A 25931-nucleotide genomic window follows, 5' to 3' on the forward strand; every position below is an offset into this window, starting at 1 on the left:
TTCTTGTTTTTCAGTTCTGTGTGGGACATCTTTTGGTACTATGCCACTGTATTGATGAAGTCATAACTCAGGATACTAAAAAGGAACTTCAGAACTATTCACAAGGGTATGTCACATAACAGTTAAAAAAAATACAATGGAATTAGAGAGACATTCATTTCCTCATTAAACAACAGATATCGTCTTACAATAACTGCAAAAACCATGCTCTATTTATATACCCGTCACTGACTATTCTATTCACATCATCTTATTCTTCCACTTTCCAGTTCTGAAAATAGGAGGTTAAGATGGCGTTATAGAGGAAGTCTCATTGCAAAGCTCTCTCTGGGCCTACTTAGTTTTCCTATTCAATTAGGCCTGGATTCTGTAAATGGCGTCATTATTGGCAGCCACCTTAAAAACGGCCTCTAGTCACGTGTCAATCACGCAACGGCACCATTTACAGAATAATGGCTACGTGAAAGGTAGGCGCTAGAAAGGTAGGCCTACCTTTCACGAGAACTGTGTCTATGGAGGTGCCTTATGATGTCTAATGCCACTTCCGGCATTAACCATACCTAAAGTGGTATTAGGCGTCATAAGGCCCTTCATAGATAGGATAATGGCAATCTTTTGGGAGGCACCCTTAAGCGCCTCCATTTTTTAAAATAGCATTTTAACTTTTTGAAACAGCGTTTAACTTTTTATGAAATAGCTCCAGTCTAAATACCACTGTCTAAGCAACAAAATTAACCATTACTAATACTACCATGCCCTACCATATATTCCATACTAAATCATATCTAACACATATGCGCTGTTATGCATTATCTTGCCATGCCACGTAGTGTCATGCACTGTTATTCCTGACACTTCTGCACTTTCCAACCGTTCCATGTTATACCATACTAACACAGTTATGTGTTGTCCTGCCAAGCCATGCACTGTCATGTTCCTGCCATGTTCTTGTATGTATTGTCTGCCATACCTTGCACTGCCATGCTCTGTTATGTACTGCCTTACCATGATTCATACTGTCAGGCACTATAATGTACTGTCAAGCTCTATTAGTCACTGCAATATCATACCAAACTCATAACATCACCACTTCATGCTGTATGAGATCTTGTCCTTTCATACCCTATTAAGTAATGCCATGCTTTTTGAATACTATCATGCTCCCCTATGTATTGTCCTATCATGTCATGATCTAAAATGTTCTGTCATGCTCTACATTACTGTATCCTGTTATGTTTTATTATGTATACACACTTGTAACCCATTGTGAGCTCTACTGGGAGGATGAGATATAAATCCAAATAAATACATTTTTCATAAAAGCCTTCCTCTAGTAGTTTCAATGTTTATAGTGAGAAGTTTACCTTCGGAATTGTGCTTTGTCTCTTCTCTCCTATTGAAGACTTGAAGGACACTATAGAATTATTTTCCCTGGTTTATTAAGAGCTTTATTATTGGAAGATTAAGTTCTTACCTGTTTAATCTTCTTTTAGTTAATATCCTCAGGAGTCTGTACTCTAGGTGAATATCCTCTGGTCATGAACTATTGCAGAAGGACGTCAATCACATCTTTCAGCTATTCCTCCTTCCCCAATGGATTATAGTGCCCTCTTCAGTTTGTACCAAAGCAATCGATATCCACTATAATAGAAGAAAGCAGGAGGGGATGAGGAACTTTCCCAAAACAATAGTACATTTCTGTTCTGCTCTGTAACTCATGAAGAAGAACAATACTTAGAATGAACTAATAACATAGGTGTATCAACGAAGCACTCTACTATGTGCAACATACACAAACAAATATGGAGCTCAGGTACTCAATAAACTTATTGCTTTATTAGTCATTTATGATTAAGTGCACTTTCAACTGATAGGAGAAAAAGCTCCAATTCTGCACTATAGTTTTAGCTGAGGCAGAAACAGGTGCATTGAAAACTCATGGGGCGGGCTATACAGAATCCTATGTGTATTAACACAAAGAAGATTATCCAGGTAAGAATCTAATCTTCCATTCTATTACATAAACATAGGAGTCTATACTCTAGGTGATGTACCAAAGTAGTGTCAGATGCCTAGGATGGGTCAGATGAGCTTGACTACAAGACTGAGGGCCCAAAAACGGCGATCTCCTGAGCCGTCATGTCAACTCTATAGAATCTGGTAAAGGCATGGAAAGTAGACCAAGTAGCTGCTCTACAAATCTCTTCAGGTGACACTGCCCTGGTCGCCCAGGAAGTCGCCATGCTTCTAGTCGAATGAGCTTTGAGAGAAATAGGCGGCTGTTTGCCACACGCAATATACATCGACAAGACTGTCATGTGAATCTATTTGGCAATAGATGCCTTGAAAGCTGGTCTATCTTGTCTTGACTGACTGGTTAGACAAAGACAGTCAGAAAGACAAAAGTCATTGGTCCGTTCCAAACAGTGAAGTAAAACTCTTTGTATGTCTATTCTCTCCAAAATTTTAACCTGCTTGGCCAAACTCATAGACTGAAACGTGTAGACAGACCTCATGGCTGATGTAAAAGGCCAAAAAAACCTTTGGTAGAAAGGAAGGTACTGTGTGTAAGACAACCCCTGACTCTGTGATACTGAGACCTTTCTCACTGAGACAACTGCCACTAGATACACTGCCTTCACCATGAAATCCAGCAGGGATGCCTCTTGAATGGGCTTGTATGGAGGCTTGCAAAGTCCCTTCAGGACAATGTTAAGATTCCACATCAGAAAAGGATGGCGTAATGGAGGTTGCAATCTGAGCACTCCCTTTAAAAATTTGGTCACATCTGGATGACATGCCAGTAAAACCTTTCCCACTTGGGATTGAAAGCACGAGAGACCTACCACTTGTACCTTGAGAGATGCCATTGCCAGGCCTTTCTCTAGTCCAGTTGTCAGAAAAGTCAAGAATCACCGATTCATCTTTGGTGCACCAGAACTGAAAATAATAAAACCGAACAAAGCAAATCAGAGCACACCTTCTCAGTTCTCTTGCAGAAGGAAAAACTGAAGAGGGCACTATACTCCACTGGGGGAGGGGGAGGAGGAGGAGCTGAAAGATGTGATTGACATCCTTCTGCAACAGTTCATGACCAGAGAATATTCACCTAAGTACATATTCCTATGTTTATGTAACAAAAATCGCATTATTTTCACCTATTCTGTCCTTTTGCTGTTATGAGAATTTTGTCTTGCAATGATTATGTGAAATTTTCTTGAAAATAAAATAAAAAAAAATAAACAGAAATATTATAAATCCAACCAACAGTTTACTTGTTTATTAAAGATAATATCACACTTGGCTTATTTTGTACCATCCTGATAAAAGGCATAAAAGTACTGTGCAAGGCATGAAGTTAATCTAATAAAAAGTATCACCTATCTTTTATTTGTTACATTTATTTGAACAATACTAATAATGTCAGCAATTTGTAGGAAAAAATAGCCAGCATATGAATTCCAAACTTCAAACTTACTTTGGTGTAAACTGAAAGATAGCTTGGCCCTTGGAGTAATAGGTGGTGGTACTTGTGGAGAAGTTTGTGCTGATGGAGAGGCAGAAAAACGTCTTTCACTTCCAGTAACATTGATTACTTGACTTTTTGGTCTTTGAGGTCTCAGTGGGCTGATCTGTAAGAGTGACATAGTAATTGTATTAAAACTGTGAATACTGCTTCTCTCAAGCATCCACAATCCTAGCAGGCCTGTGGAGCAGACACGGCGCTTGGGAATTTAACTCATCTTCCACATGGCAGCACACAGCATGGCTACTCAGCCATCAATCTAATTTTTATAAGAACCACCCACCAAAAAAACCCAAAACAACCCACAGTTGATATGCTGTATTATTACTACATTACTACTCTGCATGGCTCACCACTGAACCAGCAGGGCTTAAGATAGGACTGGGGAAAGGCCTGTGTTGGGTCTGAGAGGAGGAAAACTTGAATATAAACCAAGACCTCATTTTTGGGCCATTTTTTTGGCCCTAAAATCTAGGTTTATATTTGAGTATTTACAGTATACTGTATATATTTAAGCTAGCATCAAGCTTGTTGCAGGTTTCTGGGTCTCTCTGTGTCTTGTCAGGTAGAACCAACATTTCAGCATCATGCTGAGAGGTCTGCCTGAGAGAACATATAACCCAGCTTCATGGGGAGAATATCTTTAAACTCATCAAAGACTTTTCCAAATTGGTGACAGTCAGACTTTCCTGCTTCATTCACCTCAAGCCCCAACCAATTGAGTTTGAGGACCTACTATATAAAGACAAACTGCAGACCTCACAACATACCCTGAAGAAAGTCACTGCATGATGGCTGAAATGGCAGATCTACCTGACAAAATGCAGCAAGACCTGGAAATTGCAACAAGCAGTATACATATTGTTATGCATATTAAAATAGTAAATAATAATTCAAAAAAAGTAAAGAGACACAGACTGTGTTAAGCTATTTTGCAGTAGTTTGCATATTTTCATGTTAAATCATGTGATACTGCATGTTCTTGAGGCAATGGTGATGACTGTGCTATTGGCAGTTGTGTTAGCTAGTGTGATACCAACCCATGCACTAAGGGCCCCTTTTACAAAGCCACGGTACTGATTCTCCTGTGGTAAATGCACCGAAGCCCATGGGGAACTGAATGGGCTTCAGTGCATTTGTTGCGTGGGAATCACTACTGTGGCTTCGTAAAAGGGGCCTTAAGTGTCAGAGACAAGTAATACTTCTGCTTACCCATGTCATGCTCATCTCCCACCCAGTCTCACGTTTGGTAGAGCTTGCAATTTGAAAATAAAGTAGTTATGTAATACTAGGTTTGTTTGTTTTTTTACCTTAATGGCTATGATTTTAGCACACAAGACATTATTGCCAAATGCCGACTCCTTCTACAGAATGCCCTTAGAATAGCTGGTTTTGAATTAGGTGCTACCTGGAAATTTTGGGTGGTGATACCCAGTTAATTGCTACTCAATATACCCAGTTATCTCCAGACAGGCAATTTAAAATGTCGGGCCTCACCCTTCTTTTCTGGTTCTGTGTACCTTGGCACTTCTATCATTACTCAAAAAACTTCAAGAGCAAGGTATTCTTTTGACATGAAATTCCACAGGGCAATAGTTCCAATTTATTCTAATATTATGCTTTCTCTACCATATTTCTCTGCAATATTTACAGTAGCACAAGACTATGGGCTCCTTTTACGAAGGTGCGCTAGCGTTTTTAGCGCGTGCTAACCACGCGCTAAACGAAAAATACTAACGCAAGCTCTATGGAGGCATTAGCGTTTAGTGCGTGCGGCATTGTAGCGCGCGCCAAGCGTGCGCTAAAACCGCTAGCGCACCTTAGTAAAAGTAGCCCTCTGCTTATTTTCCAAATATAAAGAAATTACAAAGGGCCGTTTCCATAATGAATGTTTTAAGTTAACCAGCATCTTGGTTAGACTTACCGTTTCTGAGAGGATCACTGCTTCAGATTGCTGCGGGCATAGGTCAGAAGCTTTAAATTCTTTATCAAATATCTCTTGGTGCTTGCTGTTCCTCTTCTCCTTCTTCTTCTCCTTCTTATCTTTATCTAGGTCATCCTTATCTAGCTTATCTTGGGATCTAGAATGCATCTTCTTTGGCAGAAGGGGTTCAAGCACAAACCTGTAGGAAGGTGTAGTTTCTTTAGATCAATTAAATATTTACAAAAAGGGAACTGGATTCTTTTTTGTTTTTTTAACTTGATTTCACCAAATTTGGCTTTGACTTAAATATTCTCTATGGCCGTAGTACCCAGACTGGCTCTTGGCCCCTCTCCATAATAAGCCGAGTTTTCTAAATAGTTCTAATGAACACATGTGACATAAATTTGTATGTACTACTTTCAAAGCATGTAAATATATTTCATTAAGACGTGCAATAAAAGGGATTCAACAGCGCAAGAACATAATAGTCAAGCAAAAAAGCACAATTGGCTTCATGAAGAGGGACATGAAACACTTTTATTATGATGACCTGACATGGCCCATGTTTCAGATAAAAGCCTGTGTTAGGGGTCTAGAAAACCACACACAATTAAACCTATGTTAATTCATGTAAACAAAAAAATGATTAAAATAGTCATATAAATTCATAAAAAAACATATACAAACTAATTCCGTTATATCACTTGCTTTGGTATTGACTGAGGAGAGGGGGCGATGGCCAGAGAGACAAGGGGACAGAGAGAAGAGAATGATTGATGTCTTCTACATGTAATCCGCGAGTTGGGATGCTTAACCCATCCTTAAGGAATCGTATGCTTTTCTATAGGAAAGAGAAGCTTGGGGGAAGAACCTAATTCATTAAAATCCTGGGAGTCACCCTGGACCACCACATCACTTTAAATGCTCACACAGATTTAGTGGTTAAAAAATGCTTTTCGGTACTATGGAAACTCAAAACTATCAGAAAATACTTTGATGCAACATCCTTTCGCTTACTGGTTCAATATTCCATCCTAAGCTTGCTCGATTATTGCAACATCATTTACTTGGGATCCTTCAATAAAACCATTCTAAGACTCAGAGTCATTCAAAATTCGGCAGTTCGACTGATTTTTGGGCTGAAGAAATGGGAACACATAAGCCCCTACTATCAAAAACTCCATTGGCTGCCCCTGGAGGCGCAAATCCTGTTTAAGTTCTCTTGTCTGTGTTATAAATCAATATTTGGTCTGGCCCCCACTTACCTAGTTTCCCATTTTAATCTGGCAAGTTCTTTTAGGCCCACACGAAGAATACATCTGTTCACCTATCTGACAATAAAAGCCTGCCACTACAAAAGATTCTTGGACAGAACCCTTGCCTTCCAGGCAGGCAAATGGAATGATTGGCTGAGTAACGTTATCACGCTCTCCTCATCCTACTTCAATTTTAGAAAATTGGTAAAAACGAGTTTGTTCAATCGATTTGTAAACTAATAATCTACACAGCTCTGCTAAGAACTATATAGCTTTCCAATTCTTTCATTATGTAAGATTGTACTGTTGACTTTGATTGTAACCTCTTCGCTGATTGTCCAGCGCTTCTTGCTGTAAACCGCCTCGAACTTCCATGGCTTTGGCGGTATATAAGAATAAAATTATTATTATTATTAATCCTTCTATCTGCTTGCTTAGCACTTGTATAAACTTTTATAACCTGTTTCAATTCATTTTTGCACACATATAAGTGAGGGTTTAGCACTCATAAGAGCAAAAACACATGCTATTTATAAATATGAACGAACAAATAGCACCTTTGTTAGCGCCACAGCTTAAAAATGTTTATTGAATAATGAGAAGTATATAGATCATTTTTTGAAGGGTACGCTTATACACTGTGAAGCAAAGATGGCCATCCGTTTAGATGATAACTTAATCATGGCATAACCCATCTTACCCATCAGATCCAGGCCTGGAAGGTGTGCTGTCAGAGGATATAGAGGATATGGATACAACAGATAAAGGTCTTGAGGATGATGGCATTGTGAAGGATCGGACCATAGACCTTGGCCGGCTTCCTCGTCTATCGTCAACACTTGAAGGCTATACAAAAATGAATGTAATCATATTTGTAACATACTGCAGAACACCGCATATTAATTACTTTATACTACCATTATTTCAAATGCACAATCGCTTCTGGGAATGGCATATGATAGAAAATATAGTGCAATTATTGTTTTTGTTTTAATGAACCATTTCTAACAAAATGACTTGTACTTTTATATATAGAAAACTCGCACTAACTAGAAATTGATTTTATATAGTATAGAGGTGAACCTTTTCTCTATTCCACCTTCAAGCCAGAAATTAATTCTGAATATGAGATAATGAGAATGGCAATATAAAATGTATATTAACTGAAATTTTTTTCAGAAGTCAAGCCCACAGAATGGTGCATAAAGGAAAAATATTCTAAAAATGTCATTTATGCAAATTGACTATTGCAGTTCAGAATATTTATGTAGGCTCTGCTAGTCATTAATAACTGATCTATTCCAAAAATAATTGAAAACGTTCATGCAAAAACTATTTATCTCCTGCTGCTTAATCACAGGTATATTTTACACTCAGTCAACTGCTGGTAAGTCTGCTGTGAGAAGACAGACATAAGTGATAAAACTCCATCACTGCTGACAAACCATGTAGCAGATTAGAGTGACACCGTTGAGGTAATACCGCCCAGGTAGGTACCTAAGGCCATGACCTTGCCAGCCAGAAAGGATAGGCAGGTGGGGATGGGGGAGTACTGTACATATTAACATCATTTTTTGTTATTTATAAATGCAACCCCCCTCCTTCTCTGCAAACACATAGACTAAGTAAATATGGAATTGATTTTTGCTGTGAATTATACAATGTATCAAAACTTTTCTTCACAAATTATATTCCACATTAAATTCCATATTGGCCAATGTAAGGGGCCATTTTACTAAGCTATGCATCTAATGCAGCTTAAAATAGCATACTGAAGGATGAACTCAGGCGTCTTATGGTAACTGACAAATCTGCACATACTAAAAAATATATTTTTTCAATCTATTTTGTCAATCAAAATCTCTCTAATAGATTGACAAAATTTTGTGGAGATCTAGTTAGAATTTTTCCTGATGTCTCAAGAGTTACGCAACTAAGGAGGAAAGAATTCCTGAAATTAAAAAGAAGAGTTTTAGCTCTTGAGGCATCCTTTTACTTAAAATTTCCATGCAAGTGTCTTGTCAAGACACTGAATATATATTTTGGGATCCTATTCAATTGCAACAAATTTTGGTAGCCCGAGAACAGAAGTGAGTCTTATTTTCATCCTTTTCTTTTGCTTTTCAGTTTCAATGCTGAGAAAATGATAGGCTGTTAGAGTCCCTTATGAATAGGGATAGGTTGGGATTCATTTATATGAATTGAACCAATTTCTTTGTTTTCCTTTATTAAAATGTGGTTGTTAAGTAGTATGTCTCCCCGATATTGTGGGCTTGAAAAGGATTATTTGTGTTTTGTATAAATTTGTAACTTTGTGAGTGTACCTTTTTTCTTTAGTATCATTTGATATTGTTAATTATTAAACTTTTAATTAAAAAAAAAAAAAAATATATATACCGTATTTGCCGGCGTATAAGACGACTTTTCAGTACCTTAAAATCCTCCCCAAAGTCGGGGGTCGTCTTATACGCCGGGTACTGTTTACATCACAGTTCTTCAACCGGTGCCGGTCCGCAGAAAATTCCTGCCGGTCCGCACAGGACCGGCGAGATGGACCCGTTAAAATTTCTGCCCCGATGGTGTTTGCAGAAATCTTCTGTTCCTCCCAGCCTCAGGCGATCAAGACAGGCGGTCATTCCCTCTGTGAGTCTCGCCTATGCGGAAACAGGAAGTTGAAACAAAATAGGCGGGACTCAGAGAGGGAAGGTCCCGACGTTTGCAGCCTGTCTTGATCGCTGCCCCTGCTGAGTCGCCGAAGAGGGCCGCGGGGAAAGTGCAGGCAGAGAGAAGATGGTCAGCGTGCGCGGGGAGGTCAGCGTGTCGATTGGGGCCATCAGCAGCGTTTGTGCTGAGTCTGCCCATGTGCAGGATGCGGCGGGTAGGGGCCTCCGACTCGTCTTGGGCGGCTGGGCCTGCGGTGCAAAGCTGTTTTTGCCGGCTTGGGGGGGGGGGTCGCGAATCGGAAGAAGGGGTAGTCTTATACGGCGAGTATATAACAAACTCTATATTTTAACTGTAAAAGTTGGGGGGTCGTCTTATACGCCCAGTCGTCTTATACGCCGGCAAATACGGTATATATTTTGAGTGGGTGTGACGGGGATGGAGAGTGGATGTTGCATCTACTGTGTGCACTTACATAGCACATGAGCCCTTACTGCCTATAAAATGGGTGGCAGTAAGTGTATACGCAGTAATTTTTTAAATGGCCATATTAGTGTAAGGTTAAGTTTAATTCAATGAATACAAAATAGCCATTTTTATGCCGTTCAGAAAAGACCCTTGTAAGGGAATGCTAAGGTTATGTTTTACTACAGCTTAATAACAGAACCCAGTATTAACAGCGGGATCTGCTGCCCATCAACACACCCACTCTTTCTCCTGACCCAACCAACTAATAAAACAACACGCAGTATTATGGAATATAGCCGCAGCTCTTTATTAATCCTCAATAGCAAATAAATTAACTTTGCATATATTAACATCATTAACACATTGAACATCAATTGAACGACTTCAGCAAGCTCCTCCCGAGCTACCCAGTGTAAATATCAAATATTGCCCCCGACCCCGCCACAAACAGCAAGAGTCTGAGGGGTGGCATGATCTCATACCCCTTTAACCCGGGTCACCTGACCCCAAGGCATGGCTCCCAGCCGGCCCACCGCTCATCGCCGGATAAGCCCCAGCACTCAGGAGACCCGCCCTCCCGAGCTACTGTAGCCACCAACACAAGGGCGGGCGGGTGGGGGAAAAACCGCCCTGGAGGACCTTAGAAAACCGAGTCCTCCAAGGTCCCGGTTTTATCAACTCCCCCGTGCCGTCAATCATCCCGCAGGCCCAATCCTATACCTGCCTTTTGGCGTGAACCACTCTTTCCCTATTACCTTCCTAACTTTCCCCTACTACTGTCCCTCCCCCCCCCCAACCTGCCTCGCGGGCAACACAGGGGCCTCCCAGCCCCGTGTTACAATATGCTCGTCGAGACAAGCTCTCGGGCTACTCTTTATTTACAAATAAAAAACTATTCCCCCCTTTTATCAAGCTATGCTAGAGATTTTTAGTGCAGGCTAGTGAGGTAAATGCTCCAACGCTAATAGGAATTCTTTGAGTGTTGGAGCATTTAACGCACTGGTCCATATTATAAACCTCTAGTGCAGCTTGATATAAGGGGCCTTATAGCACCGTAAACATAAAACAAATATAAATAACACAAAAAAATAGAAAATAAGGTGAAATCTTTGTATTGGAGTAATTTTTGACATTTTTTGACTAGCTTTCAGAGCCAAAACCACCTTCCTCAGGTCAAGATAGTACTCTGACCTAAGAAAAGAGATTTTGAACTCTGAAAGCTAGTCAACAAAATTATTTAGCACAATAAAAAGGTATCATTTTCTATTTTTGTGCTATTTATATTTATGTTTACAGTAATATAGTTTTTAAAAATTTTTTTGGCTTTTTATTAAGCTATGGGGCTCAAAATAAAAAAAAAATAATAAAAGTCTAAAAAGTAGCCTAAATGGGTACTTGGACGATCAAAAAGCCTGATCGTCCAAGTACCCATAATCAAAGCTGGTTTTAGATGTATCTAAAACCAGCTTAGGCCTTTCCCCTGCCTCTAAACGCACAGAGAGAAAAGAGGTGTTTTTAGAGGAGGGCGGTGGGCGGGAGGTAGGCCGACCTAGACCTAGGCGTGCAGCAGGTATAACCAAAACTTTAGGCAGGTTGCCTAGTCGGCACTTATACATTTTGACTTAGATCAAGTCAAAACAGGTATAAGTGCTGAAAAGGGGCCGCTGAGCTGATCGTGGCTGCTGCGATCAGCTCAGAGGCCCCAGCAACCTGCCTACCCCCTCCAACAATGATCGCGGCAGGAGAGATGGCTCATCTCCCCTGTCTTGATCCACCCTTCCCCCCCCCACACAACGATCAGGGCAAGAGGGAGCCCAAGGCCTAGGCCCCAAACTGCCTGACACTATCGGGGCAAGAGGGAGCCCAAGCCCTCAAGCCCCGCGGCACCCCCAAAATTACTGACACGATCGGGCAGGAGGGAGGCCAAGCCCTCCTGCCCTCGATGCAAGGGCCCCCCAGAACCCTCGATCGCCCCCGCCGACCCCACGACCCCTCCCCGTACCTTCAAAAACAGTGGTCGGATGGACTGGTGCCAAGCCCATCCGTTCAACAGGCCAGCCATCCGTTGAATGGCTGGCCTTAAGACCTGATTGGCCTAGGCGGCTCAAATCCCACCCACAGGTGGGGCCTGAGACACCTGGGCCAACTGGAATAAGCCCAGTAGGCTTAGGCCCCTCTTGTGGGGGGCCTTAGGCCAATACGTTTTTTTTCTTTTGCTGTTTGGAAATTTTTTTTCCACGTAAAAATATTTTGATTCAAAAAAGAAAATGAAGGAAGATTTATACCAATAGTTTGAATCTGTATGAGCACAGTGCATTGCTAATTTTGAGGCTTTTCCTTCCTGAATGAATATATGTGTATATACACACATACACACCTTTACACTTGTGACATTGGTACGTTTGGGGGCTTTTTTCTCCACATAAGTGATTATATTTAATTCATTCTTATGATCCAGTCTTCAATGCCCTCCTTTTCACTGAATCTACCTACAAATTCCATCGCTTTCCTTTACCCAGACTCAGGTTAAAGCATAGGTAAACTAGGCATCGGATGTGTTGAGGACTCAGAAGCCTTGGATTAACAACTGTCTGGAATTTTTAAAGATTCTAAAAATTTGTACATTACCAGGCTGTCAGAATGATGGCTAAAGTATTTTTCACAATTTAGCCCTCTGTAACTCGCTAATCTTCCTCCCTTCCAGTATAGAGACTGTGGTAGGATACAGCAATGGGGAGGCTCTATTCACAGGAAGGTAGAGTTGAGCTGCAATGACTGGAGAGCAGCTAGAGACTTAGCTCTGCATAGAGCTCTGGAGCGAGCTTTGAAGCCTAGCGGAAATGGAATTCCTGCAAAGGAGTATGAATTTAACAGGAAAAAGTGTGAAGGATCTGCTGCAGGTTGAGGAAAAGAATTGACAGCAAGTTCAATAACTTTGTATGATGGTTGTAGAGGTAGGGGACACTGCCTGAGAGAGTATATGCACTTGTGTATGTTTCCGTTTCATATAAGTACCTTAGAAAGTCCACTGCTACTAATGTACCTGTGTGCATACCAAATGAAGGGAAGTTTTCACCCTGGGTAAATTCCTTTGAACACTATCCTAATACTGCATTTTTTTCTGTCTACAGTGGTACCTTGGATTATGAGCATAATCCATTCCAGGAGCTCGTAATCCAAAATGCTCGTTTATCAAAGCGAGTTTCCCCATAGGAAATAATGGAAACTCGCTTTGATGCGTCCCCCCCCCGAGAACCGGCATTGCTCCCCTCGAAGGCCCCCCCTTGCAATCAGGCCCCCCCCCTGCCTCGAACCGGCACCCCCCCACCATGATCCGACCACCCCCCGACACGATTGGGCACCCCCCGCCACGATCTGACATCCCCCCCGACACGATCCGACATCCCCCCGCCGCTTCTTACCCTCATCTGAAGATCGGCCTCCTCGTTTGCTGGGCCTTGAGCATTAGAACGTGAACTCGCAGGCCTTGAGCATGCTCAGATGCTCAAGGCCCAGCAGACGAGGAGGCCGATCTTCAAGAGCCCAGATGAGGGTAAGAAGCGGCGGGGGTGGTGCCCAATTGTGTCGGGGGGATGTCGGATCGTGTCAGGGGGGATGCCCAATCGTGGCGGGGGGGGGTCGGATAGTGGCGGGGGGTGCCCAATCTTGTCGGGGTGGGGGGGTCGGATCATGGCGTGGGGGGGGTGCCGGATTGCGGGGGGGGGGGATGCTCGTAAATCGAGCCATGCTCGGTTTCCGAGGCACCGATTTTGCAAATGTTTTGCTCGTCTTGCAAAACACTCGCAAACCGGTGCACTCGTAAACCGAGGTACCACTGTATATCCTTTTATATGACCTACCAAATACCACAGCTCTAAATCATCGAGACTCTTTTATGAGTGAATAAATTAAATAAATAAATATGCTGAATAAATATCGTGTAAAGTGCTCAGACTCTTAGTTCAGTGCCATCACGAAACTCGAGTCGAGGGGCTCGTGTGTTCATCATGGTTTTCACCATAATTTGTAGTAGTTTTTTAACAAGAGCACGTTTCCAGCACAAGCACTTTCAAAGGGTCTCACCTGAGGCTGCCGAACAGTCATCAAAGGGCCTCCCATCAATAATATTCAGATAAGTCAAAAATATATGATATTTTGCATGGATTTTATATCTGATATTAAGGGAGGTAAGGGATGGTAAAGTGAGCGATGATGGTCCCACAGGCAGCCACGGTTGAGTGATGGCACTGAACTAAGAGTGGTTGTCGGGTCTGAGCACTTTACATGATATTTATTCAGCATATTTATTTATTTAATTATTTATTCACTCATAAAAGATTCTCAATGATTTAGAGCTGTGATATTTGGTAGGTCATTACATATAAAATCAAAGAATATATGAACTGATATCCCTAGCAACTGAATATACAGGTTGATATATCCTTTCATAAACACCAAAGAAAATTATTTTTAAATTTTTTTTCCGCTTCCATTTGTGAAACTTTTATCACAAGGTAAACTTTATAACTACCTCAATTACATCATCGTTAGCACTTCTGGTTTCTACCAGAGGCAATGGAGAGTGAAAATGACTTGCACGACTTCTTTGGTTTTGGCCGAGTGCTCCAGTGCTACTAAGTTATCCAGTTCCAAGAGGGAGATTTTTGGGACAATCCAGTGGTTGAACTTATATCCCAATGTAGTATCAAGTGAAATTAGTGCTTCACGACCCATAAGGTACCAGGATAGGACTGCAGAAATACAGGACTAGTTCTGATACTCCCTCCCAGAATTGGGTAACTTAGCAGCTCTCCAGCTCTAACCATTAAGCCTCTCTATTTGAGGAGTATGCTTGCAGGGTCCTCCTACTCACCCACAAAGTAATACACTTCTCCCTCTGTATTCACGGTTTCAGCACTCGCGGTTTTGATTATTCTCGGGTTTTAGCTTGTTGGCTCCTCCCCCCAAATTACATCAGCTTGCTTAGAGAAATCGCTGATTCCAAGTGCTTACAGAAAAGCACTTTCTTCACCGTGTTTTGCCTCTCCTTCAGGAACAGACCAGGTCTCCCACCATGTTATTCACGGTTTCACTATATTCATGATGGTTTTTAATAGAAAACAGCAAATAATATATGAAAAAGTTATTTGCGGTTTTTCTGTATTTGTGGGTCTGTTAATCCCCTATCACAGTGAATACGGAGGGAGAAGTGTACTGCTACTGTGCCAACAGACAGGCTCTGCACTTTTCCTGCTGCTTATGGAGAAATGCGAGAGGAGGAGGTCAGGGTAAGAAAAGAAGTAAATCAGGGAGAGGGAAAAATCCTGATAGGGGAGCCCACAAATATATGTTTGCCTAGGGCCCAATATAGTGTGTTAATCCGGCCCTGCCCAGACTCTCCCATTCCTCTTCCTCTTATTCTCTGGTCTTTCTTTAATTCCCCCTCTTTGTCATCCAGCATCTCCTTAGCCTCCCTCTCGCCCCTGCTAGGCAACATCTTTTTTTTCCTCTTTCCCCATTAAACAGCATCTTCTCTGTCTTTTCCAACCCTTCTTCTAGCATCTCCTATTTTTTCTCTTCAGGATTGCCCCATCTGTTTCTTTCCTCCTATTCACCATCACCCCATTTCTCTGTTTCTCTTCCCTCCATCCAGTATCATCCCACTTCCCTCCTTCTTTGTCTCTCCCCTTCCATCTAGAATCTCCTTCTTTCTCTGTCACTCTTCATCCCCATCTGTATCACCCTGTTTCTTTCTCCCAATTCAGCATGGCTTCATCTCTCATCCTCTCTCTCTACCCATCCCTACCATCCAGTTTGCCCTTCTCTCTCTTTCCCATCCATCATGGTTCTGTCTCTTGCTCTCTTTCTCATTCCCATCTAGTTTAGCCCTGTCTCTCTCTCTCTTTCTCTTTGTATCTCTTCCCCTCTCCCTGCATGGCTCCATCTCTCTCTCTGCTTTCCTCCACCACCACCCCCTTATCTTCTTGCTGCCTTCCTGGGTCTGTGGACGCATGGGACCTGTTTACGACACACACTGCTGCTAGCTCTAAACCTCCAGTATAGAATGTTTAACATCAGAGGGGGTGGGAGCAGCAAAGCTAGCAGGACAGCACATCGATTCAGAAGGTTCCTGAAGCATATTTTGATGAAGTATAGGTATGATGTTCTAAATCAAATATTTAGAATGAAACTGTATTAAACACATAATAATTTTTCAAATTTAAAACTGTCGTATCGTTTCAACATGCACTCTTTTCTACGTTAAGAATATTCTTGTCCAACCCTGGCCGCGCAAATGCTGCAGCAAGACAGAGGGAGCCGGCAAGACGGTAAACACCTGGGGGCAGCAGAGAAATACACTGCATCGCCCTCGATTGGGGCCACACAAAATACTTCACGGGGCCGCAGGTTGGACACCCCTGGTCAGATGGTATGAGGAAAATGGTTAAAAATAAGCATTTGACCTATTATAAGGACTGAATCTTTCTGCTTTTGTTTTTTGTTTGTTCTGACCTGTTTCAATATTTTATGCATGTAACTTTATTGTAAACCGTTTTGGAATAAAACGATATAGAAATTTTAAAAAATAAATAAAAAGGATCCGTGGAACATGTTAGGACTTTAAATCAAGCATGGATGCTATATAAAAATACCACCATGGACCAGATATATTCCATTTATTCAACAAGGTGGAAAGAAAATAAGAGCTGGCCTTGTTAAAAGGTGAAGTGAAAGAGGCAATTAGCATGATTCCCTGTTTGCACTGGGATGGAGTCACCAGTAAAACCATTAGCTAATGAGTTCATGATATATGTCTCTTACATGGTTAATGTAATGTATAGTGCAGCGTGCATCTGGCAGAGCTATTGAAATAAAAAGTAGTGGTATATGTTTTGCCGGTAGAGCTATTAAAAGTTAGCCAGAATTCTTGAATATTTCTATTATAGCTCAGAAAGCATTTAGTTAGGCAGCACCTGGCCTTCTTAAGATGAAAGTTCATCTCTGTGTAGACCAGGGGTGTCAAAGTCCCTCCTCAAGGGCCGCAATCCAGTTGGGTTTTCAGGATTTCTCCAATGAATATGCATGAGATCTATTTGCATGCACTGCTTTCATTGTACTTTAATAGATCTCATGCATATTCATTGGGGAAATCCTGTAAACCCGACTGGATTGCAGCCCTTGAGGAGAGACTTTGACACTCCTGGTGTAGACTGTCTGTCCAAGAGGGAAGAATGGAGCAACAATTTTAAAAAGTCTCTTGCAAAATGCTATGCACTACTTAAATTCATGTCACCAAAACAACCCAACTTGACAGAAATGAAAAAAAACCCCCAAACAAAAAATAACCCAAAACCAAGCACCATCCCCTCATCCCACCATCCCTCTGGAAAACCGCTATCATTACCCCTATCATTAAAGATCACAAGATTAGCATAAATGATTCCACAAACTATCGGCCTATAGCTAACCTGCCATTCTTGGGGAAATTAACTGAAAAACTCGTCTTTAATCAACTCTCTGACTTCATAGAGAGCACTAATGCATTACACCCAAACCAAACAGGTTTTCGAAAATCTCATAACACAGAATATTCACTAATAGGATTAACTTCAAACATTCAATTCAAACATTCAATTCATTTGGACCATCACAAATCTGTCTTCCTTTTCTCTTTAGATATCTCAGCAGCCTTTGACACCATAGATCATGACTTACTGTTGCGTAGGCTAGAATCAATAGGCATTACAGACAATGTCCTAAATTGGCTAACTTCATATCTCACTAATCGTACTTCTTCCGTTAAATTTAATAATGACATGTCCAAAACTTACTCTTCTACATTCGGTATCCCTCAAGGATCCATTTTGTCTCCTCTTTTGTTTAACCTATTTCTTTCCCCACTGCTAAGCATTTGCCAATCCATAGGTTTCACCCCATTCGCCTACGCTGATGATATTCAACTTACACATCCCTTAGATCCAAAATGTGATAAAGAAATCAAATCCATAAATCACAAACTGGAAATAATACATTCCTGGCTTAATTCAAATAAATTAGCTCTCAACATAAAGAAAACGAAATCTGTATTATTTACTTGGAGAAAAGATATAACTCTGTTAAATTCATTTACCCTCAATAACACTATACTAAATTTAGTCCCTTCAGTTAAAATCCTTGGAGTAGAAATTGATGAAAAATTTACTTATCATGATCATATTTCCCTCACTATTAAAAACTGTTTTTTCAAACTACGTCTCATAAGGTCGATATCCAAATTCCTGAGCCCTAATTCCATTAAGATACTAATCCATTCTTTAGTAATAGCAAAACTCGATTATTGCAATGCACTTTTTCTTAATATCTCACAGAAAGAAAAAAGGAGATTACAATTGATCCAAAATACCGCTATTAAACTAATATATAACGCCAGGAAATATGACCATGTCTCTCCTCTACTGATAGATGCTCATTGGCTCCCAATTAGTCACAGAATCACCTTCAAAATAATACTGCTCATCTTCAAAACTTTGGCTTCCAATGAACCCCAATTCATATCAAGACTCTTAATACCTCATAATTCCCAACGCTCACTTCGTTCTGCTGGCCAGAACCTTCTTTCAGTCCCCTCCCTGAAAATCATTGGTACAAGAAGAGCAGATATATTCTCCGTGACTGGTCCCCTATGGTGGAACGCCCTTCCTCAATATATTCGTAATGAAAAAGATGTTTTAATATTTAAAAAACTTTTAAAATCCTATTTATTTAAAGATGCCTTCAATATTTAAATGCAGAGTTAGATCCCTTAGAATGCTGTGGTTTACTTCCCATCTCCTTTTGTTTTTTTCCCTTCTTCTACCCCAATTGAAAATTGTAACTTTTATCCTTTCCTTCCCAATCTCATGTTTGTTTTCGACATAAGAGTATTGTTAAATGTGCACCTCTTTTATTTTACTATATTTTTGATTTGTACATCGCTTAGTGATTCTAATAGGCGATTAATCAAATTTTATTAATAAACTTGAAACTTGAAACTTGAAGGCCATCATCTCTATTTGAAGGGTAAAATGTGATGTACACAGCTTTGATTTTATTGAACAGTGCTGAACTAAAATACATTTTTAAAATAGAAATTATGAACTTACTTGTTGCTTTTAACATTATCTTCATGTAATCTTCTTCTGACAATACAATTTATAAAAAGAAAAACTGAAAATGTAGTAGAAGAAAATGTCTTCAGAATTTACTTCCATGTCAAAGCATATTCTAAAATTCTGGTTTAATACTTACAATTGTCCTGACCCCATATTGCTTTTCCACTTTATCTTTAAGTTGCTTGAAACAGACTTCCATTCTCTCATGGAAAGGTCGAAGTGCCTCTGTTACTTTTTCCCCATGAATTCGTATTCCTTCAGTCAGGAATGGGATCTAGGCCAGAGGAGAAAAAAAAAATTGTTTTCCTGTACTTTTCCCTAAGCATTGCCTGGAAAACAAATCTCATACACAATTTTGTATTTCCAGGGCCTCTTTTATCATCCCTAGAAAAGTTCAAAGAGAGCTGCAAGAGCCTATTTTTCGTATCCATTGCTTTGACCACAGTTTTGTTCTTAGCCATGGTCTCTCAATCACCCTTGAATTTCGGTGCACTGTACAAAAGAAATTCAAATGACATTTAAATGAAAAGGATGGAAGGGTCTAGTGCAGTGGTTCCCAAACCTGTCCTGGGGGACCCCCAACCAGTCAGGTTTTCAAGATATCCCTAATGAATATGCATGAGAGAGATTTGCATATAATGGAAGTGACAGGTATGCAAATCTCTCTCATGCATATTCATTAGGGATATCTTGAAAACCTGACTGGCTGGGGATCCCCCAGGACAGGTTTGGGAACCACTAGTCTAGTGTTACAGTAAAGGCTGAAAACATTTTGTTTATCGTATTGACATCCTTATAATTTTGGGCAAGTCACTATCTTGTGCTGCCCGAGTACCCATTTAGGGGGATATTCTATAAACGGCACCGAAAGTTAGGCCCCTAAGTTAATTGAGAAACGCTATTTAAAAAGGCAAAAAAAACAGTAAAAATAAAGCGCCTACTGGCACCTAAATAAAAGATGCTGGAATTGCGCTTACATAGGCACTTTAGACCACCGAACACCAAAGCAGACATGGCCAATACTGGCCGTGGAATTAGGTGGCCTACAGTACCCACATAGGCAAAATTCACGCAAAGATAGGTGCCGGAAATGTAGACCCTGGGAGGGGGAAAGGCCACTTGATTCTCGGCTAGCGGCGGCGTCCACTTGATTCTCGGCTAGTCCTGTTACAGCTCTACAAAATTATCCTCTTTACAGCTCCTGACGAAGGGTATATTACCTGAAACTGGGCCGGTTGAGCGGAGAACTCGGCTACATATGGAAATTAAGGGGACATTTTGAATAACGCTGGATATGAACTTTTCAGGCAAACACCGCAGATAAGTTTCAAGAACTTTGCTGGTTTTTTGAGCCTTAATCTTGAGATGTTGGTAGCACTGTTATTCCAATAGCACTTGGTGTTAACTTTATTGTTTTCATAACACTTTATTAATATGATTTGTGCACATATATAGGCCTGTGAACATATGTAGGCGGGACTTGAAAACTAGCCTGCCTATAATTTATTAAGCCTGGACCACTGGTTTGCCAGAGCACCGTAGCTTTGACTATTGCACTGAGGCAACATACATTTATATAAAATATTATATTTATACAAAAATCACGATATTTATCAGTATTACCCACCTCTCTTGATTTATATATTTGGGGATTTCGGATTGTTACAGTTTTAAGAGGCAGCCCTATTAACAGGAGGGAATGGGGACTCCTCCTACCAATGTTTCATCCAAAGGGGATGTAGGGATGCTGGAGGAGGGTTTTGGGGGGAAGGGTTTGAGGTATCAGGAAGGGGTTGTGGGGATATAGGGGGTGTCAATCTTGGTGTGAGGGAGCTCTCTTTGGAGGGGCTAGGGGGATCAGTGGGTTGGAGAGAGGAAATGTGGATCTCCCTGCAGATTCAGCTGATCGCAGCAGGGGAATCCCCGATCAGCTGAGCTGGCAGGACTCCCCGCGGAATCCCCTGCTGTGATCAGTTGATGGCAAGCCCTGGACTATTTAGATTTTTGAGACGCAATTCTCTAACAGGTGCCATCGTGTGAGTGACATGAAACTGGCAGCTGCTTTTAAGGTGGCCACCGACTTCGGCACCAGTTAGATAATCTGAGTGTTAAAACTATAAGCTCTCCGGTGAATGAACTTGTGCCTCTATGTAACCTGCAGTATATTGTTACATAAATATGACTAAAATACCATATTTTACCAAAGTCATTCCAAAGCTAAATGTATGTCACTTATAAGCTATCATACTGCCTTCTAAGGCTAAAGACATTCTAACAAGAACTGACATTACTGTTTATTCACATTGAAACACCTCCACTCAGACACTGCACATTTTTATGAAGATTTAGGGAAAGAGTCACATTTATTCTTGCTTAAAAATGAGAACAATCACTTTATGTGCTCAGCCTGCTGACAAGAAAAGGAAGAAGAAAAAAAGAATTCCCAGCCAGCATAACATTTTATAATTAGTTCATAATGCGGAGGTGTAGCTGACCTTTCAACGCATTTTAAGGGAGACATTTTCATTCTCACAACCAGAAAGGCTCATCATTAGTTCTGTACCTGAAGCCAAATAACAATATTTCTTTGTCTAGTCCAGGACCAGCCAATGCACTGTTCTAATTCCAAATTATATTATCTATATGAACGAGAACCTAAAAGGCTTTCTCCAGCCTAACAATTGAGAAGCTAACTATCCTAAAAAGGTGGTCCCAAAAGACGTGCGTCACCTGAGCATTAACTGAAATTAAATCATGTGTAACAGGAAATGAAAAAAACATTTTTCAAGCAGATATATAAATAAAATATACTATGGGCTCCTTTTACTGAGGTGCGCTAGCGTTTTTAGCGCATGCACAAAATTAGCACGCGGTAGCCAAAAAATTACCGCCTGCTTAAAAGGAGGCGGTAGCAGCTAACGTGCATGGCAATTTAGCGTACGCTATTCCACGCGTTAAGGCCCTAACGCACCTTTGAAAAAGGAGCCCTATATTAGTTTACCGAGCTAGGATTATATCTAAGTGTAGAAAGTCCAGCTATTCTTTCTGGGTAGCTGAAAAATCTGCGTGATTACCTAACAGACAAAAGGCACAAGTTTTATAACAGGGGAAAAGATAAGTATTAAGATCTTTTAGATCTTGTCTTATATGGTCATGTGTGAATATGCAGCACGAATTTATTCTGCTTTGCTCCACCTACTGTTTCATGTCATACAGAGTACTTATCATTTGTATAAGAAGTATGCTAAAACTAGAACAAGGATATGCCATATTTTTCGCTCCATAAAATGCACTTTTCCCCCCCCCAAAAAAAGTGGGTGGAAATGCCTGTGCGTCTTATGGAGCAAATGCACAGTAACTGCTATGGCACCGTGCTAACTTTTAGCATGCATTAACTGCCAAATTAAACTAATGCATCTTAGCAATTATGCCCCAAATTAAATTATTTTTGCTGTAATGTGTATAGTCAGACTTAGTGATGCTATATACAGGTAATGTACAATGGCAATATTTATTTATTTCACAGTTGCTTTGTTGCTGAGCGACTGCTAACCAATCTCACATAAACCTCTCCTCCACACACTGCAGCTCTTTGAAAATGCTCAGATGAGTCAATCACACAAAAGAAAACTTTAGTCCATATATAAGCACTCTTCCATTACTGGATACGCAGGCTTAATTATTATTATTATTATTATTATTAGGTTCTTATATCCCGCCATACCCAAAGAGTTCTAGGCGGTTCACATCCGTTACATTAGGATCCGGTCTGAACACGGATTTACAAAAATTTTGTCGGAATTGCAGGTAGCGCGGAAGGAAGCAAAGTAGTTTTAGCACAGGTTTATCATAGTTGGGTTAGAAGATAAAAAGGAGGGAGTGGGAAACCAGAAGAGGGGGGGGGGGGGAGAGGGAGGTGGGGGTGGGGGGGGGTTGGAGTGTATGCGGGGAGTAAGGACTAAGGGTCTTGTTCGCGGAAGAGGTGTGTTTTGAGAAGTTTTCTGAAGTCTAGGTAGGTCGGGGCCTCTAGCATCATTTGGGCTAGCCAAGGGTTTAGCTTGGCCGCCTGGAAGGCGAAGGTTTTGTCGATGAATCTTTTGAGCTGGCATGATTTTATGGAGGGGAAGGTAAACAACTGGATTCTGCGGGATTTCTTGTTGGTGCAATTACATGGGAGTGCAAAGTTTGCAGTACAGCCTATGTACTTGGTTTCATGTTGATTTCTCAACATCCACATTTGCCCTTTTTGATCCAATAGCGCACATTAGGACCCCTGAGGAGTGTGTGCTCATCGAAACACGGACTGTGTTGGGCTCTTTTCACCTTATGCAAATGTGGATTGTTTCTGCCTTTTCAAAAATAGACTGAATAAAAAGCCTGCATCAAGAACATCTTCTCCACAATTTCTTCTGTTTGGGGTTTTATAGTCAAGTGAGCTGCAATCTTTTCTGAACCAGACTACTGAAATTGAAAAGTCAAAGCATCTTCAGTCAGGCTGTGTTAAACAAATTTAGCAGGTGTATGGACTCAAATTCTCTACCTCTGACACTCAAGGAATTTATATGAATTTTTCCACTGACTCAGTATGGATTGGATAATATTTAGAAAGCAGAAATAATCTGCATAGAATAATCTATGAGCAACTCATGGGTTTAAAAAAAAATGGCATGCTATTGCCCTTTAGACCTTTGTAAGATCACAGTTTTGGCACATTAAGAAAAAAGCAAATTATTATAGGACTATGTTAATTACAGGAAAATTATCATATACAATTTCCACATGGGATTTTTTTTTATACATCTGAAAGTAATTTTCTTCTGATATGAAGCATTCTACTAGGGGCTCCTTTTATGAAGCCGCGTTAGCGGGTTTATCGCACATGAATTTTTATCACGCGCTACCCGAAAAACTACTGCCTGCTCAAGAGGAGGCGGTAGCGGCTAGCGCCGTCAGCAAATTAGCGTGCGCTATTACGCGCGTTAAACCGCTAACGTGGCTTCGTAAAAGGAGCCCTAAATTTTATAGATATTGGCACCACTATTGCTTAACTGGCACTGAATGGATTACTTTGGATCATTCAAAAAAACTAATGAAAACCCTATTAATAAGGAATCACTGCTTTGATGTACTTCTTTCCTAGGATCATTCCACTTGATGAATTTACTTTTTACTGAGTTTTATATTTTACTATATTTGTATTTGAATTTGTATTTGTAAGTCTGTCATTTTAAGAATGTTTATTTTGTAATACGCCTAGTTGATAGGCGGAATAGAAATTTTTAAAATAAATAAATTAATGATCTAAAGATGGCAAAAAGAGTGACTCAATCATATTTGCAGATGACGCATAAATATTCAAGGTAGTAGAAACACGAGCTAACTGAGGAACTCCAAAAGGAACTTGGTATCTACTGTATATGTGAAATGAAAGTTAGGAGGGTAATTACTACAGTGCGTTACAGCCATAATGATGCTCATTTTCAAAGCAGACGGACACATCAGAACGCTAAAGAAAAAAAAAAAAGAAGTCCATCTGCTAAAAATCTCCAAATCCTGATTTTGGAAAGTCAGAATTTGGATGTTTCACACTTCGTCCAAAAAGGAAGGGGGCATGTTTTGGGCAGGTCTAGGAAGGGCCCAATAGTAGGATGTCCAATAGGGAATTTTGAATCAGAAGAAATGTCCATCTAAAAAGAAGGATGCTCTTATCTAGACCTGTTTTAATCGCTTCTAAGTTACAAAAGGATCTGATTGAGCAGTCGACCACTGGAAGGATTACGGCATGACTTTTCCTTAATCTCCCAGTGGTTGCTGCCCCCCTGCTCCCCTGAAAAGGAAACCAGGCTGTATGTCAGCTGCAGATATTATGCCTATCTGGGATCTGGAAGCTACGTGGAAACCAGGCAATATTTAGTGCCAGCACCCGCTTAGCTAAACGGGCAAAGTTAGGGCTACTTTTACATGGTCCTGCATGCCCAGTAAGCTTTGTGGGTGCTGGCAATGAATATTATCAGCTCCTGCATAACTCTCGGCTCTGCCCATTGTACCATCCCTCATCTGCCCACTTCCAACTTGACCAGCGAGCACCAGTGTAAAACATTGTCCAATTAAGTGTCACCGAAATCAGCGGCTAGGAAGGTACACGTGATCTAAATAGGCAGCAGGCTCTCCTGTCCATTTAAATCACTTTTTAAAATTGACCCTGTTAATATCAGTTACCATGGGCTACATAGTAAAGAGATGCAAAGCATGCAACGGCATGCACAACATTTCACTGCTCCGTAGAACAAATAATGCACTCTGTTTAGTGTGCAGCGGTGGCTAAGAAAGCAAATAGAATATTAGGAATTATTAGGAAAAGAATGAAAAACAAAACATGATGCTAGGTTCCATATTAAGAATGGTCAACCAGAGAATCAATTTTTATTTATTCATTCAATTTTTATACCGTTCTCCCAGGAGCTCAGAACGGTTTACATGCTTTATTCAGGTACTCAAGCAGTTTTCCCTGTCTGTCCCGGTGGGCTTACAATCTGTCTAATGTACCTGGGGCAATGGGGGGATTAAGTGACTTGCCCAGGGTCACAAGGAGCAGCGTGGGTTTGAACCCACAACCCCAGGGTGCTGAGGCTGTAGCTTTAACCACTGCGCCATACACTCCCAATCTTGGTGTGATGAAGACAATGCTTTGAAATCCTCAGCTAAGTTTTTGGTGACAGTTAAAAAAAAAAAAGAATAGAATGTTAGCATTTGTTCAGAAAAAAATAAAGAATAAAATTTCAAATATCATTATGATGCCTCTGTACAGAGTATGGTGCAGTTCTGATCTTCCTATAATAATAATAATAATAATAATAATAATAAAAAGAGCAGAACTAGCAAAAGTACAAAGAAAGGTGACAAAATGTTAAATGGGATGGAATAATGTCTTTATTAAAAAAAAA

At 40.6% G+C, this 25931-nt stretch overlaps 1 protein-coding gene across 2 annotated transcripts in view; it reads right to left on the reverse strand.

Moving 5' to 3' along the window:
* DOCK1 (dedicator of cytokinesis 1) overlaps positions 1–25931 on the reverse strand; it is a 926077-nt gene that overhangs the window by 41857 nt on the left and 858289 nt on the right. For both annotated transcript variants that reach the window (XM_033940914.1, XM_033940915.1), the window contains exons 47-50: positions 19124–19261; positions 7407–7552; positions 5451–5649; positions 3479–3632 (exon numbers count right to left, since the gene is read on the reverse strand). In XM_033940914.1, the coding sequence (XP_033796805.1) occupies positions 3479–3632; positions 5451–5649; positions 7407–7552; positions 19124–19261 (637 nt within the window). The remainder of the gene's footprint in view (positions 1–3478; positions 3633–5450; positions 5650–7406; positions 7553–19123; positions 19262–25931) is intronic.

This window comes from Geotrypetes seraphini, chromosome 4, assembly GCF_902459505.1.
Source record: "Geotrypetes seraphini chromosome 4, aGeoSer1.1, whole genome shotgun sequence".
NCBI classification, from domain to species: domain Eukaryota; kingdom Metazoa; phylum Chordata; class Amphibia; order Gymnophiona; family Dermophiidae; genus Geotrypetes; species Geotrypetes seraphini.